Raw genomic sequence first — 17,304 nt, 5'->3', positions numbered from 1 at the left:
TTTGAATCGCTGTTGACCCCGATAGTTGGACTGTTTAGCTCGAGAATCGTTTAGGCAATTGGTTCTATTTTACCTCAAATCCAGTCCTTGAACAAAAACCATTGAATTGATCAACAATTTGTTGACCTGAACGGTGGAATCGTTAACCCATTCAACAAATTTGACTGTTTTTATTTTAATTTTAATTTTTTTGTCAGAATGAACCATTAATTCATTCGAACTGAATGGTCAAACCATCAACTTAAAAACCAGTGGCCAGAATGGTTCCAATTCCAGATCGATTTTTAAAGCATTGATATTTTGTGTCTCATCTTTTCTTTGGATACATGTCTGTCTAGTTTATAAAAATGCAAAGTTGTTTCAGTTTTATAGTGATAATTTTTGTATTCTTTGACAAATGATTTTTAGTTGTGATAATCATTTTTTTTTTTAAAGACAGTTGTGATAGTCATAAATATAAATCCCGATATTGGAATTCATCCTTTTTTAACATTAACCAATTTAAATGCAAAAATTTGCATCCATTTATTCTTATTATTAACCTTTGTTTTCTATCAATTGCAATACACAAATGCATTTTTATCAAATGCATGTACAACTGAACCAGAGTTGCATATATGCACCAGAATTGGCAAGTACTCTTTGCACTCTTCTCAAAGGGAGCGTCATAGAACATGAATACCAATTTTGGAATTATAATTTTTTCATTTGCCATTTTCACAACACTGTAAGCCTCAACTTTTTGGTAGGTGTTTGGCATCGATGTTGTTGCTTCAGATATGTTTTCTGAGAAAACAATGCTATACGTGTGAAGGTTTGTTGCATCCTTTTCTTAGAAAACGGCTTCTTTATTTGTTTGGCATCGATGATACCATATAGGCTGTTTACTGGTTTTGTTTGGTACCAGTGCTGTAGAATCGTTTCCAGCATTGGTCTATATTATCTAACGTCCAAGATGATGCCACATCATCGCACCATTGGTAGCAATAGGCTGTTTTCTGAAAAAACATTGAATTAGACGTGTCTTCATCCCACACTTTCCTGATTTCCAAGGTGTGGTATAGAGCAACACTCTTTTTTTCTGGAAAAAACGGTTCCAAATAAGAGGCCATTTTTTGAAGCACGCTTTTTTTCTGATGTGGTGCCTATGTGGCACCATTTTCTCCGAAAATGAGATTGATGCCAAACATCACCTTGGTAAATCATTTACTTGTAACTGATGTTCTTTTGAGCAAAAGTGTTTTTCAAGTTAAATAGTTAACTATTTTTATCTATAAAATATCGTTATTAAAAGAAGCATTTAAAACCCATGGTTAGCAAAAAAAAAAACAATCACGGGATTGCTTGTCAACATGTTTCTGTTGACCAACTTTTACCCCTTCATTTACCTAAGGGGGCATTCTTTTTCTGGATTTTGAGAGGAGGGAAAGTTGACCAATGAGATTTTGATTCTCATTGACCAAGAAACCTATGTTCTTTTTTCAGATTTGTCTAGGAACCATAGAAAATTTATTTTCTTAGGTATCACTTATCTGGGTAAGTGATACCCATCTCCTAGGTGGGTAAATAACTTTCCCATATAGGGGGAAGTTGATAACATTTGAATGGGACAAAAATGCCCCTTTTAATATTAGATTTTTACAGCTAAAATGGTCATTACCTTATTTATATAGAAAATAAAGAACATGGGTAAATGCACTTACTCGGATAAGTTTTTAGTCTTTACTGAGAAACACTTACCTGGATAATTGCATTTACTCGGATAAATTAAACAGAAATAACTTGTCATACGTTAAATTCAATATTACCATAAAAAATAAAAGCACAACGTGTTAAAAACCAAGGTTTTTAAAATTGACCTGAATAATGAACCGGCCAGGGGTCCGATTCCCGGGTCGAATGGTCCAAACAATTGAACAGAACGGTTGGCCCATTATGACAAAAAATAAAAATAAATAGTTAAACCGTTGAACAGTTCAACTGCCCGGGTCAACGATTTGCTTACCAAATCAACATTTTTTGACAAAAATCCGATTTTGAGGAAAAATGCGTGACCGATTCTAAGTTTTTCCAGTCCGACCGTCTGGTGCAATCAGGTTTTGAAATCCATGTTAAAAACCACAATTAACATTGATTTTGTCAATCAAGTTTTTAGTTTTTACACTAAACTGTAAACACCACTTGCGCTGAAGAAGACTATAACAACCTCAAAATTCAAAACCATGCAAAGCACCATCAAATTTGCAGCTCAGTGATGGTGATGGACGTCTTTAAGCTCGTGTGCCCATGTAGTAAGAAACTCGGAATCAGGGTGGTTCTGCAATTACCAGTATCCAAGATGTATGTGCATGTATTCATAATTTAAGGTTTTGTTTGATATTATTGGCGTTTCCAATGTTTGGGATTGATTAATATGGATTGTTATGTTATAAAACTAGAAAAGTTTTGGATTGATGAATAGAAATTATTGATAATAAAATAAGGAATGATCAGTCCCCGCATGTATTCCTTTTCTTTCTCAGTTGAAGTAACTCTCTTTTAAGTGATATGACAACAACCTCATATTAGTCATGGATTTCTATTGATCAACCTCAAAACTTTTCATGAATAAACAATAAACACAATCCAAATGATATTAAATATGTTTTAATCTAACAAATAAGGTAGAGGTCTCTTACGGAAATCTCAATTCCTCAACCCAGCCTTTTCAAAATTAGGCGTTTCCTAGGTTCTAAGTTCTTACCTAAGGTTAGGCTAAGCCTCACTTACAGGATTCCTATGTGTCCAAATGGAATAATATTTAGCCAATCAGGATCAATTTGGATTTCCTATGGTAACCATGTTTCATAACAGCTGTACATTATCCTAAAGCCATTTATAAGAATGAAGATGTCACCCATACAAAACAGTCAAAGCTGATTTAATTTATCTTAATTTTTCCTGTTTTACCACTAGAATCCTAGCCTGTTAGACTTCGGTTTCTATTTAGCAAGAATTTGAAGTAGGCCGATGTTAATTTCTCCTGTTTTACCACTAGAATTCATGCCCATTAGAATTCGATTTCTATTTAGTGAGAATTTGAAGATTACGTCCTGTTTTGCGTCGGTTTGCCAATTGTAATTGAAGGTGATTCAAATCTTATCATCAATTGTTTGTGCAGGATGTTATCCCCACCTTGGAGACTAAGAATATCATCGAGGAGTGTCACCATTCAAACCAGACTGCTGATTGGTTTATTCATCGTATGTTTTCTATCAAGGTTGAGTTTGGAAACCATGCAAATATATAGAATGTACATATAAATTCTAAAGTTTGGTTAATTTTGCATTGACAAATTTATCTTCTTACTAAACAGATTTTTAGTTGTAATGGATGTAAACACGAATTCCAATAAGACATATACTTTTTTTTTTTTATCAAAAATCCAGTTGAATACAAATTTATTTCTTTTTTATTGATGTATTTTTATATCTTTTATCAATGTAAATACGCATTGGTATGTTATTTATGGATGCAAAAATATAGTGTTATCAAACACAGATAAAAGTGAGCCAGAGTACAAATTTATCTTAAACGGAGATTTACACTTCATTTACAGCACAACCTAATGAATTACCTAGAGATAAAGTTTATTTATTTTTCTGGTGCTTGAACACGTGCTACTTCCGACTTGTGTAACCCCTTCGAATTTATCAAAAAAATAATGAGACCGTAATGGGGCTTTTTTATTTTATTTTTATTTTCAGAAATCATAATAGGCCTCGCAGATCCTACCAAAAGACTCGTGCTCTTGTCAAATTCTGTAGATGATAAATTTGCCACGTCACCTTCACAACATAATATAATGTAGAAAGTTTCTGATCAAAATCCAGACGACAAACTACAAAACAAGGATGAGAGAAAACGCAAGCTAACGAGTCACGCTACATCGAGACACTCCGTGTAGTGTAAAATTGAAATCGCCGTTGCCGGGGGCCGAACCCGGATCACTCGCGTGACAGGCGGGAATACTCACCACTATACTACAACGACAATCGTTCAACTTCTCTCTTTTTAAATATTTAAATGTATTAGTTGGTCAATTTCACAGCGTGACAAATGACAAATGGCATAAGACGGTTGCTGGGTCACATTTTGTTTGCTCTCTGCTCTGATAGTCAACTTGGGCCGGCCTTTATTAGCCTCTCACTAGTCACTAGTATGATAAAGAAAGGGCCAAAGAGGCTCCCGGTAGACAATGGAAATGTACATACAAGAAAAGTCAAGTGGATCTTAAGCGTCGTTTGTATAAGTAGGTTCATCTATTTGTTTTTGGTGGTTAGACCTTTCTACTCCCAATTATACACTCCATACTCTCTAGTTTGGCCCCAATCCTTAATTATATTTATTTACTTTCATTTTGTATGATACCCCCCCACACGGGTGGTAGTTGATAATATGATGGTACAAAGAAAGGAATTTGGTGGTCCCTATGGCCCATGCCCCACCAGACCTAATTGATAGACAATTATTCAAGTTGATGAATGAACCCAATTTTATAACCTTTCTGAGTTTTGACCCATAAATTATCTTCTTTCTTTAATCATTGTTTCGATGGATTAGAAATACTTCATTCTTTGTTGCTTTGAAGTTTCATCTTTGGGTATAAATAAGGCGAATGTGATAGAATCTACAACAACGAATATTCTACTTAACTCATTTCTATGATTCTCATCACATTGGTTTCCACATTCAATCCTCATTCATGAACTACCCAACAAATAAACAAGTAAATGAGATTTTCTTTCTTACATATATAAAAGATTCCAATTTCAGTTTTCAAGGAAGTTGTCTGTTTCACATGAATATATTATGTCTTTAGTTTGCATGCACGAACAATGAACACTGTAGAGAGCAGAATACTATTTGATGTTTCGATCAGTCTAACTACTATTTGGTGGAACCATCTTTCCTATCCATGTCAGATGCTACATCATCCAAAAATAATATCAGTCTAACTACTATTTCGAGGAATCATCGAATTTGCTTATTCAAATTTTAATAATTGTTTTTTGACAAATTTTCTCATTTCTCTTATCAAAAATAGGCCAATCGAGCATCAAAATAATCAGCAATTATTGAATGTTGATGTGGCAACAATTTATGATAAATGGGCATTCGTCCCAAACACCACTTAGTTACCAAAATCAAATTCTGAATAAAATTTACCATAAACGAACCATTCATCTATCTCCCCATAGAAAGATAAGTGATAAATCAAGGAGATATCACATGACAGTGGAGAGAGAGAGAGAGAGAGAGGGAAAAGGAGGTATCACATGTGTTGCACGAATGATTCACAAGATGGGGCCTTCACCTTCTGTGTAGCAGCAGTTTTGTGCATTCAACCTTTTAGAAGATTGATTTGAAAGTTGAAACTGCCATAAAACTTACAATTTGCTGCAAAAAAAGGAACATCTACCGGTGGTGGTGTTATTTCTTATCAACTTTTCTGATTGATACAGTGGGGCTCAGGAGTAGAGAACGTCAGGCTTGGCCAGTACACGTAAAGGTAAACGCTTGAGTTGTGTGTTGAATCAGGACTCAGGAGTGAGTCAGGACTAGAGTGGTACCGGACAAACATGAAATTAAGTTGAAACAGTGCTACTGCAACTCGATCCAAATCAAGACAGCAGTACCTCGTACCGATTAATTTGCTAAAAAACTGTTGCACGATTCTTGCTTCTGTTTCCCGTGGTTCTTCCTTGTTTTCTGATTAAGGTTGGGTCGAACCTAGATAGATAGCCCAGCTTAACCAACCAAAATGAAAACATCATAATTAAAAGAGAGAGAGAGAGAGAGAGAGAGAGAAACCATCATTTTTGTGTGGTGGAGAGAAGAGAAGAGTCTGTACTCTGTAGGTATACCATACAACTCCAACTCTCCAAGTCAAAAAGACACTAGTATAGTATGTGAAGAAGGATCTATTCTATTCCATATTTGCATTAAAAAGATGACAATGACCGACCTTCGCTTTAGTTGATGTGGAGGTGTAGCTGTTTTCATTGACCAAAACAACATGTATTAGCTGCCACTCTTGTTTAATTGGTAATTTGTTCAGGGCCTTGAGCAGAGCATCAATTCCATGGTCCTTCCGACTTCCCACCTTATACGAATATCAATGATGATGACAGATTGACATTTGACAGCCCAATTGCAAGAGGCCCCGGCCCACTTTCCAACCTAACTGCTCTGCTGAGCATTTGTATACCGTTGGCGTTCATGTTTCATTTAATCCTGGCCCTGGGCTTGAGACATGAAACATGGCCTGTCGGCCCACCTCACGCTCGGGAACTATATATGGGCTCACATTCATAGTTGGGCTTGGAAAATGATGAAACAGTGTAAAACATTACTTAGTTCTGGCGTATTCATGGGCCTCGGGCCCAAAATTTTTTCCCTAACAAACTGGCACATGCCTGGATTGCGACAAGACATTGTCGTGCATTTCCATTCAGTCTGCCACAGAATGAGTGACCGTTTCCGTTGGGGTTTTCTATTTTCAGCTAGTCTAGATAAGGTGTGGAACTTGGATAGACGAGCCCACCACATCAGCCCAGAGACCCATAATCTGATCTATGGGATTTGGAGAGTCTAGCATTGGAAAGGTCCGGAGATGAAAGTTGCATGAGTCACTCTGCCTGAATCAGGTTGGTTTATAAGACTGTTGAGATAATGGGATTTACAATATATTCCTATTATCAATTTTTTTTTGCATAACTTCCTTGAGAATTGTTTGATTTCTAAACCGTCTGGCTACTGTGTGTTAAGGTTTTAAATGAGTCAGCCAATAACACTTTAGCTTTCTCGCTTTTGGAACGTAGGAAATGAAATCCACTTCTCAACTTGCTCCTATGTTTTTTCAAACTGTCTTAACATTTTCTGAGTTTGCGAAGAGAAGTTGGGTAGGCTCATTTTGATTTATATCCCAACTTCTAACAAACTGTGGTTCGCTCATTTACTCCTCACAGAACGCTATTCACAGCCACATCCGATGATCATATATTGAAAAGTGAAAACATCAACAAGTAGGGAATGTGTGTGGCTGTGAGGAGCAGATCAGACTCACTTTTAACGCTTCAACACGTCTGAGGGCCGTTAAACATGCTTTTTGAACCGCCATTGATTCGGATGATCAGACCGTTTAGTCCGGGAATCGTCTAGACACCAGTTCTATTTTATCCCAAACTTGATCCTTGGCCAAAAACCACTGAATTAGTCAATGATACGTTAACTCGGGCGGTCAAAAAATCGACCCAGAAATATATAATTAAAAATATATATTTTAATTATATTTTTTAATTTTTATTGTCAGAATGGGCCGTTTGTTCAAACCAGACAATCGAACCATCGACCCAGAAACTGGTGGCCGGAAAGGTTCCATTTCCGGGTCATTTTTTAAAACCATGCCATTCAACTAAAACACACCTATATTCGAGTTTGATTAATTAGATTTCAACTAAAAAATTAATAAATTAATATTTTTTTTATATTTTACTAGTGCAACAGCATCTCCGCATGTATTAACCATATGTGGTATTAATAATATTTGGATTTAACTTTATAATGTGCATTTAAAGTAAGGCATATATTTGTTTTATATTATTATTATTATTATTATTATTATTATTATTATTATTTGCAAGCTTTCAAATGAAAACGATGCTCCAGGAAACACCTGTTTGTTTGGAATCGTTTTTTCATAAAAAAACGGTGCCCCAAGCCACGCCTTAGAAATCAATAAGGCATGGTTTGGAGCAACGCCGAATTTGACATTTCCTGGAGCTGTAGCCCATTGCTACTAACAGGGACCATGACGCAGCACTAGATGATAGGTACCGGTACCGAAAACATTTCCTAGAGCATTGGTACCAAACAGAAAGCATTGCTATTGCTCCAGAAAACATCCTAACAACGTTTCCAAACATAAAAAAAAAAAAAAAAAAAAAAAAAAAAAAGCATTGTCTCATAAAGCAGTCCTTCCAACCCACACGCTGCATCTGCAGCATTGATGCCAAACATATACGAAGTCTGGTTTTCTTGTGTAGGACTGCATTCAGTTAGCAGCAATGCTGAATGTTGAAAAACTATTTGTATTTTTTTGTGTTTTTTTATTTAAATTGTTATATTTTTTTAATAAAATTAAATCAGATCATATTTTGATATCCAACATCTTGATCGGATTTGAATTCGGATCAATACTTATGAGATCGGATCGGATCGGATTCGAATGTATCCTGATTCAAATCTAATCCAACTCATTTGCATCCCTAGCTAGGGTCTTGTATCTTATTGGATTTGACTGCTTTATAGTCTTAGGCTATGTTGCTATCAAATTCAGAGCCGAGGGTTGTAGGTCCCACTTGCTAAGAGCAAAAAGACGTCAAAAGTCCCAAGAATGTTCCTAAGGGTGATGGCTCCAACGGTCGACCTAATCAAAGGATCAGAGTAAGTTAAGGTCATCATAAGAGAGTAAGTGATAGATCAAATATGCATGTATACCTTTAGTTCTAATCGCCTAAGAAAGGAATAATGAAGGATGAATAAGCATCCCGTAGATTGTAGTCACATAGGGGGAGTTAGTGCCAACCACGACCCCTTTATCACCGACCTAGGAGTAAATGCACCAATATCGTGCATTTGCATTAAATTCTCCACAACCATTGAGGATGGGAATTACTCCTTTGCCCTTTGGGTAATTGTCAACCGGTGAAAATACCTCTAATGGATGCCACGTGTCAAAGTCTAATAAATTGATTAAATTTACCTAAGTCAGTCTGGCATTCCTTATTTTAAGGACTTATCTCTTTTTGTGGTTAAAATGGTTTTATAAACATTGAGTTTTCAACTATAAAAAGGAGATAAATCTTTAAAATAAGAAATGCTAAATGCAGCCTTAGTTTTTCTCATGGTTTTTAAAATCGGACCGGAAAAACTAAGAATCAGTCACATGATCGATTCTATTTTTTCCCAAAACCGTTGATTTTGGTCAGTAAGCCATTGAACCGGCCGATTAACCGTTTTGACCATTTTTCAAATTTTTAATTTTCTTTTGTCAGAACAGGCTGACCGTTTAGGTTGAACGGTGGAACAGTTCAAACCGGTAACCGGACCCCTTACCGATTCACTCACTAGGTCGGTTTTAAAAACCATGGTTTTTCTCTTGTTTCCATTGTTCTGTTTGTTTAGCTCAGGTGTGTTTTTGCTCGGATTGTTGTTTGTTGTTTGGCTTTGCCTCTTCAAATGGAAGTTTGTTTTATCAAAAAAATGTAAAAACGAAAGTTTTTTGAAACCAAATCAACTCCTCACAACGTCCCACAGTACATCCCCGCCATGTATTAAAAACGTCTCCCGATGATAATTCTACCAGGAGATATTTTTTCTCTATTTCTCCAGTTGGGGACCTATAATCGCAAAGGACTTTTGCAAGATAATTGATGAAATTTTATGAACCGAGTCAACTGACAACTTCGATGATGTTTGCAAAATAATGTTTGGTTTAGTGGGCAAAACAAAAATCCCCAAAATTTTTTTAATTGGCCCCCTGTGCTAGGAAAAACAAATTTTAATGATTGATTCACTTCTTTCTGTCTTCACACTTTCAAACCTGAGAGTCTTCTATAATACGCGTTGGGTCTGCAGCTTCTTATAGCGAAAAACAATGATGGATTTGTAACTCACTGACGATTTGGGGAATCAATAAATCAAAAAGAAGCATATAGCTAGGACGAGGAGAGGGGCAAGGTGCTCTCAGAAAACTTCTCTCCAGAATTAATTGGAACGGTAAAATATCATATGTAGATGTTCTCAATAGACGGTGGGATAGGACATAGGACTGTGAAATCGGTGTAAGGTGCACTCTGTGAGGAACACAGCCTACGTTCATTGAAATCCCAGTGGGTCATGGTTAATATGCCTCTCGCATCGAAGGGGCTCCCTGAAGGATTTTATGGAAAGGAAGAGAAGATAGGAGGTGAATACACTGGGATTAAAGGCCCCCAATTCCTCGATGGTGTTTGCCCAATTGTGCTAGCAGTGATTTCAATACATTGACTTGCTATTAGCTAAAGAGGTGAATACAAAGGGTTTGGAAACGACAAAGAAAAGGATTTAGGCAATGCATCAGTTGGAGGAAGAACACAAACTACATAATAGTCAGAGTCTGACACAAGCTCAATAACTAATACCAAAGTACCAAAAACTTATCCTCGGTTTAAAAAGAGTATAAATACAAATATATAAACTGTAAAACCTTGTATTTTGTATATATTTGTATTTTTATTCTTTTCAAACTGAGTCTAATTAAAATAAAATAAAGCTTTAGATTCAAAGCATGGTTTTCAAAATTGGAAAAATTGGATTGGCCGGACGATTGGACCAGTTGATTTGAGAACCAGCCAGGCAATTGGTTCTGTTTCACCATAAAATCACTCATGGGCTAAAAATCATTGATTTCTGTTGACTTGAGCAATCGAATCATTGATTTGGACAATGGTTTTTTATCATTTTATTTTAATTTATTATTATTTTTTAAATTAAAATGGGCCATCCATTCAATCCAGATGATTGGACCATTTGACCCAAAAACCGATCTTCAAAACGATTTGGAGGAAAATTTTCTTCCCTTATTCCTCTCCCTTGAACTCAGTTGCGGGAGAAAGGGATGGAAAGAAATAAATAGATAAATCAGTCATGACTTTTGAGATTAAAAAGAGGAAGGATCCTCTCTTTTAAAAGCTTGTTTCATGCAGGGGCATTTTTTTGTCAAAAAAAGAAAGCCTATTTGTTCATTATTTTGAAAAGTTTTTTCAATTAAAGAAATTGATCATTTATTTTGTAAAAAGTGGAATTCAAAATAATTGTAAAAATTGCAAGATACCAATTGGCTGGTAGGCAAGGTCTTGAAATGGAGACTTGGGATCAAATCCTGCCTGTAGGGGTGTCAACTGGATTGGATTTGATCCAATCTGATCCAGTCCAGTGTGAGTCCATTACTAATGGATCAGGTCCAATCCAATCCAATGAATATTTTGAATCATTTTGGACTGGTCCAATTCAACATTGGACTGTCCAATCTGTTCAGATTTATTTTAATTTAGATAAATTCTAACCCAAACCTGGTCCTTTGACACCTATATTCTTAGTTCCTATCAATGGACCAAAATATTGGCTCAATCCAACCCAATCCAATAAATACTTCGGACCATTAAGTCTGGATTGGTCCAATTCAATATTTCTTGTTGGTCTGTTCAATCCATTCAAATGGATTTTGGTTTGGACGAGGTCCAATTCAAAACTAGTCCATGGACACCCTTACATGCCTGAAGCTAGATGTGTAAAACAGGTCGTGCTGCAATCACCAAGGATAACTTGGCCCAACATGGCCCACACCCCAAGCCTGTGCGGACCTGGGCTGGGCCAGACTGCAGGCCATGTCGGGTTGGGCCATAGGCCAAGCCTTGGGCGTGGGCCGAACCATGCTATAATGGTTTTTTACCTTTTTTTTTTTTGAAAATTCTAATTTTTTTTTATTTCTTTGCTAAGTCAAAGTGTAAAACTAAAATATTCAGCTTTCCTTTAGGCTTTGGGAACTATTTGAAAAAATAAGAAATGAGAAATCTAACAAATAAATGAAAAAAATACTTAACCAAATAAGAATGGAATAACAAATTAGAAGAAAAATAAGAATTTTATTTTATTTAAATTTGAATGGTACAAATTACAAAGCTTACAATAGTTAAATACTTGGATGAATGAAATATGAAAACTGGAAAATGGGATAAATTAATATAATATAAAATATACAATATAGTTGCAAATTGAAAATAGAAAATTGCATTGTTAAAAAATAGTAAATAAATTAAATAAAATTAAAACAATATTTACAATAATTTGAAAAAAATGTTATACTACTATTGTTCATGAATCATGGCTTTCATCATCTACTTCAGGTGAAATGTCGGGTTTAGTGTCATGCCCTCCTTTGTTTTGTACTCTGTCTTTAGCATCCAACCAATCTTTAAAGCAGATGCACATTTCTATACTTTCATCATTCATGCAGCTTCTCTTGTCGTCTAACACTTTATTACCTACATTAAAACAAGACACCAATGGAATTGTAGACACTGGAGGGGTGGGTTAGTAGATCACGTGATATAGCGATGAGAATTGGATAATTTTTTGAATATTCACTCCACCAGGCTAAAATATCAAAATTATTTGTTCTCTCACCTAAAGTAGAAAAAATTGCTTATAAATAAAAACTAAATTTAGTAAATGAACATGTTGTTGAAGTTGCGGATTTATGCATTCTACTTATTAAATAAAAAAAAATTTCTCTTCTACCACTACGCTCAAGTTTAGAAGTAGAAGATGCGGCTATACAACTTGTAGAATTATTTTTTATTACTTCATATTCATATAAACTGAACATTTCAAATAATAAACTATTAATTTATTCTTTTTTATTTCTAATTTCAACATTCATATTTTCACAATATGTTTCAAGTAAAATATCTAAACCATCTTTCCTAATCATAAGATCTAATATTGTAGCTAAACAATAAAGATGACAAATGTTCTCCCAATATTTTTTAAATTTATTTTCCACTATTTAAACAATACTTTTAAATTGTAGATTGTTTCTATATTTTGCAAAACAAACACTAATCGCCACTAATTAATAAGGTAAATTATAACACTTATTTTATATTTTAGATTTATAGAATTACGTAACCATTTTTCAAGTTTAATATCTTCAGCTAACAAAAATGGTTGTACAACATGTAAAATGTATTTTGCTAATTCTTGCCTCATTTTTTTTGAGAATATTTAAATGTACCAACCCCTTGCCCCCCGCCTGCCTGTTGAATTTGTGTTTGTGTTGTTTCTCTCCCTTCTTCTTCTTCTTCTTTCTCATGGGTGAGCAAATGTCTGCCCAAATGGTCAGTGCCACCCTTGCTACAATAGCTAAAGTCTTTCTTACTTTTTTAGCAAACAACTATTTTTCCCTTTCCCTTAACCTTCTCTACTTTAAATATTTTCCAAATCGGGCTAATCAACTTAAAGGCCCTCTTTTTGTTTCCCCTAGGCTCTGTTTGTTTGCGATACAAACACCGAACCAGGGTATTTATGCACCTCGGTTTGCATTTGCAAGCATTTGTTTGAAATGTAAAAAAGTAATGATTATCAAAGAAAAAATGCATTTTCTGACACTTTTGTACTCTAAATTACTGTATCTATTTTTTGGATAAAATTTTGTGTTCATTTGATAATTAACTTTTTGACCAAAGTTGAGGCATTGGAGCATAAGATAGTTAGAGCATTTAATGATGGGCCCACACCTTTGCACTGATTTCAAACAAACAGGATGAATGCAAAAACGGTTTAAAATGTGAACTGTGTTTGCATCCATGAACCGAAAAAAGGGTAAATATGTAGTGTGCAAAAACGGTTTAAAATGTGAACTGTGTTTGCATTCATGAACCAAAAAATGGGTAAATATATAGTGTACAAAAACGGTTTAAAATGTGAATTGTGTTTGCATTCATGAACCGAAAATGGGTAAAATATGTAGTGTACATATTTGCGTTTGCATTGCAAACAAATGCAGCCCTAGTATTAGTACTAGGGGTGGAAGTTCCATCAATATCAATAGCATCCATATCGGCACTAACACAAACATGATGCGACTGAATATCGTCAATATAGGACATGTTGAGGAATTGGTTTCGAAAGGAACCGACCATTTTTTTAATTCTAAAAAATAAAAATTAATTTAATTGGACTTACCCAAATTATCGGTTCGAAATCTCAACTTGATTTTAATAGTTGAATCCTTTCAACTCCAAGAGTCCAAGCCTCCCAAATTGCTAATTAACTTAAGATACTTGAGCTGATTGAGCAAGTCTTCTTGTTGAAACTTCAATAAAGTTGAGAATTGGAGAATCAACCAATCAGAGTTCAAACTTTAGAGAATGTATGACAGTATAAGAGAATAGATTAAGAGAATTGTTGAATTTGTGTGATGAGAATGGTGGAGGATATGGCTATTTATAGGAATTGAAAATAATTCAATTGCCCAAAATACCCTAAAAATTAACCGTTTTTTAGTTGTTAGGAGGGGTATTTTGGTTATTATAAAGTTATTTATCACTTTATCCAAAATGCCCTCCTAAACTAGCTGTTATATAGCTGTTAGGAGGCATTTGTGTCATTTTTCTCCCCCCCCCCCCATAACCAAAATACATAAATACCCCCCATATATAGTTATTTATAGCTATTGGAGGATATTTCTGTAAAAAAAAAAATGTTGAAACTAGCCGTTAGGAACCCCCCAACAACTAATTCTCAAACAGGCTGAGTGCAAACTGCTACGAGCCTGTGGGTCGTACTGTGCTACAGGCTGGGTCGTGCCGGCCCATGGACTTCGAACCCCAGGCCCATCATCCTCTACCTTGAGCAACAAATAATAATAATAATAATAATAATAATAATAATAAAGAAGAAGAAGAAGAAAGCCTTTGTTTCGTTTGAGTGTGATGATGATAAATCCCACTTCCAAGTGTATGAGTCTAGATCTAATTGTTAGGCACATGGCAGTTTTGTGCATATGTCGTAAACCTATGAAAAAAAAATGCATTCCCATGTGTTGAGAAGAGGCAACATAAAACTGTGATGTGTCTAGACTCTAGAACGGGTGATTGGAGACTCCTTTACTACTTTACCCAAACCACTTTTGCTACGACATGGTTTTTAGTCCACCCTCAATGTATTATTGTTGTTCACCTTGAAATAGATGAAGTGACGTTAAGATAGGACTACAACAATACATCAAAAGCTGTGATTCATGGTTTTAGCCTAAGCCGTAGCAGAAGTGAACTCTACTAGTCGCGAGCTTGTTGATTAAGCTTTGGAAATGAGAATTTCTAATCTTCATGCATTCAGATGGAAATTGCCTCGAGACTAAGACACACGCATGAATGAACGTAGTAAACGTATCTATGTAACACCAGGCCCACTAAATGATTAGAACCAATTGGTACGTTCAAAAATGATAAAATACTATTGAGGAGGCATTAGAGGGGAGAAAGTTGGTCAATGGGATTTTGGTTTTCATTGATCAACAATCTTATGTTCTTTTTTTAGATTTATGTGGGGATCAAGGAAAGTTTATTTTCTTAGATATCACTTACCCGGGTAAATGACACCCATCTCCTAGGTGGGTAAATAATTTTCCCACCTAAGGGAAAGTTGTCAATACTTGAATGGGACAAATATGCCCTTTTTAATAATAGATTTTTATGACTAAAATAATCATTGCCTTATTTACATGAGAAATAAAAGAACATGGGTAAATGCACTTATTCAGGTAAGTGTTTTCCGGGAAAAACTTACCCAGGTAACTGCATTTACCCAGGTAAGTAATTTACGGAAAAGCCAATGGGGCCTGAATAAAATTTTATTGCATAGAAAAATAGAAATGTAGATTTGCTCTTTTCCTTCCTAAAGATTTTAATAAATTCATGTCAGGTTCTCATGCCCAGAGCTCACCAATTCTTAAAACGTATGGAATGGAACTGAAACAAAAAAAAAAAAAAAAAAAAAAAAAACTTCAGAGAAGTACGGACAATGCAGATCTCTGATTTCCACTGCAGATCTATAAACATTCAAAAGATTCACAACTCACACTCTATGCACCAACGCCCGCACCTACCCCGACAGTACTTTGAGCCTACAAATTCTGACCCTGAGCTGATCGGTCATTCTCCCAAAAAACTTTGCACCCAACCGTACTAACTGGTCCGGGTAATCCAGATTTCTTGTTGATAATCAGGTACCATTTCCGCCCTCGCCTCAGCAAGCCCCACGACCACTTCCATCCAATTCCAACCAAATTTCCAATCGTATTCGTATCAGAATTGCTTGTGGTTGATAACAGCAAAGGAAGTTACAAACATTTATCAATCATGGAGTATAAACAAAGCAACGAATGAGTTCTCTCACTTTCTTCTTTCTAAATGTAGAATGTACAAACAAAACCCAACCAAACGAACACCTTGTGAATTCCCCATGATCCGTTGCGTCTCAGCAATTCCAAGCAAACTCCAGCCAGCTGGAATCATTGGTTAATTGCATTACATTAACGACAAACAGTTTTTTTAAAACCATGCCTCTAATTAATATCTCCACCTCTTATAAAACCTTGCCCTCTATCTAAACAGTTTCACTAAAGAAGCGAAGCCACCCTATAAGGCTTTAGCCTTTCCTAGCGAAGAAGGTTGTATCCCCATAAGTTCAGCTCTCGTTTTTATTTCTGTTTCTTGCAAGACATAGCTTATGGTCGTTTCCTCTCGTCTTCTCCACCCAAACAACCTCTTCTTTCATTACTTGTAATAAGCCTTCATCCCTTGCAACCCAACAAGGTTATATATAATTAGCACAGCAACGTCGATCAAGAAACATCAAAAGAGCCAAGGTTCACAGCAGGGGAATTGAATCATGGAGATTAAGGTAGAGAATGCAGAATCTCAGCATCTCCATGAACAATGCCGTCCCCTCCTTGAAGACACTCAGGTAGCAGATGTTACAGATACAGAACAGAATAGGGAAATTCCACAGATGGAACAAGAAACTGTGATACAGAAGGCCCTCAGCCTGACGTTCAAGAGCACGGCCCATTTAGCAAATCTTCTACCTACAGGGACCGTGCTCGCTTTCCAGCTGCTAGCACCCATATTCACAAATCATGGCCAGTGTGACACCATCAGCCGTTCCATGACAGCATGCTTTCTGGCCCTGTGTGGCCTCTCCTGCTTCTTGTTGTCCTTCACGGATAGCATCAGGGATGGGCGTGGGAAAGTCCGATATGGAATAGCAACCTTCAGAGGGCTATGGGTCATTGATGGGTCTTGCACTGTTTCGTCAGAAATGGCTGCAAGATACAGGATCAAGTTCATTGATTTCATTCACGCCTTCATGTCAATTCTGGTGTTTGCAGCAGTTGCCCTTTTTGATCAGAATGTGGTTAACTGCTTCTACCCAGCACCCTCAAAGGAGATGAAGGAGCTTCTCACAAAACTGCCTGTTGGGATTGGTGCCATTTGCAGTATGTTGTTTGTGGTATTTCCTACCACCCGTCATGGAATTGGATTCCCTCTCTCTCCCCATTAAGCATCTTCTTCTCATTCTTCTCAATTGGTTCATTCATACGGATTTCCATAATTGAATGGGACATTCACGAGTCACGTTTTTACAAATTTCCTT

The 17,304-nt window shown here is 36.0% G+C and overlaps 1 protein-coding gene and 1 long non-coding RNA gene across 2 annotated transcripts; both read left to right on the top strand.

Annotated features, from left to right (window-relative positions):
• Positions 1 to 2,149: 2,149 nt before the first annotated feature.
• LOC148875992 (uncharacterized) lies at positions 2,150 to 3,411 on the top strand. Its single transcript, XR_016104146.1, has 2 exons — positions 2,150 to 2,340; positions 3,161 to 3,411. It is a non-coding gene; the product is annotated as an uncharacterized LOC148875992 (long non-coding RNA).
• Positions 3,412 to 15,540: 12,129 nt separating this feature from the next.
• Positions 15,541 to 17,297, top strand: LOC148875991 (protein DMP6-like). The gene has a single exon (XM_088979485.1). The coding sequence runs from the start codon at positions 16,540 to 16,542 to the stop codon at positions 17,209 to 17,211; it is 672 nt and encodes a 223-aa protein (XP_088835611.1). The 5' UTR covers positions 15,541 to 16,539; the 3' UTR covers positions 17,212 to 17,297.
• Positions 17,298 to 17,304: the final 7 nt, after the last annotated feature.

Source organism: Nelumbo lutea, chromosome 1 (assembly GCF_056320005.1).
Source record: "Nelumbo lutea isolate HS-2025 chromosome 1, American lotus-T2T, whole genome shotgun sequence".
NCBI classification, from domain to species: domain Eukaryota; kingdom Viridiplantae; phylum Streptophyta; class Magnoliopsida; order Proteales; family Nelumbonaceae; genus Nelumbo; species Nelumbo lutea.
The sequence above is the reverse complement of the archived record's forward strand: the minus strand, read 5'-3'. Positions and strand labels throughout refer to the sequence as shown.

Bases quoted from the DNA above. Each gene is read 5' to 3' on its own strand.
- LOC148875991 (XM_088979485.1), top strand. From the start codon at position 16,540: ATGGAGATTAAGGTAGAGAATGCAGAATCTCAGCATCTCCATGAACAA.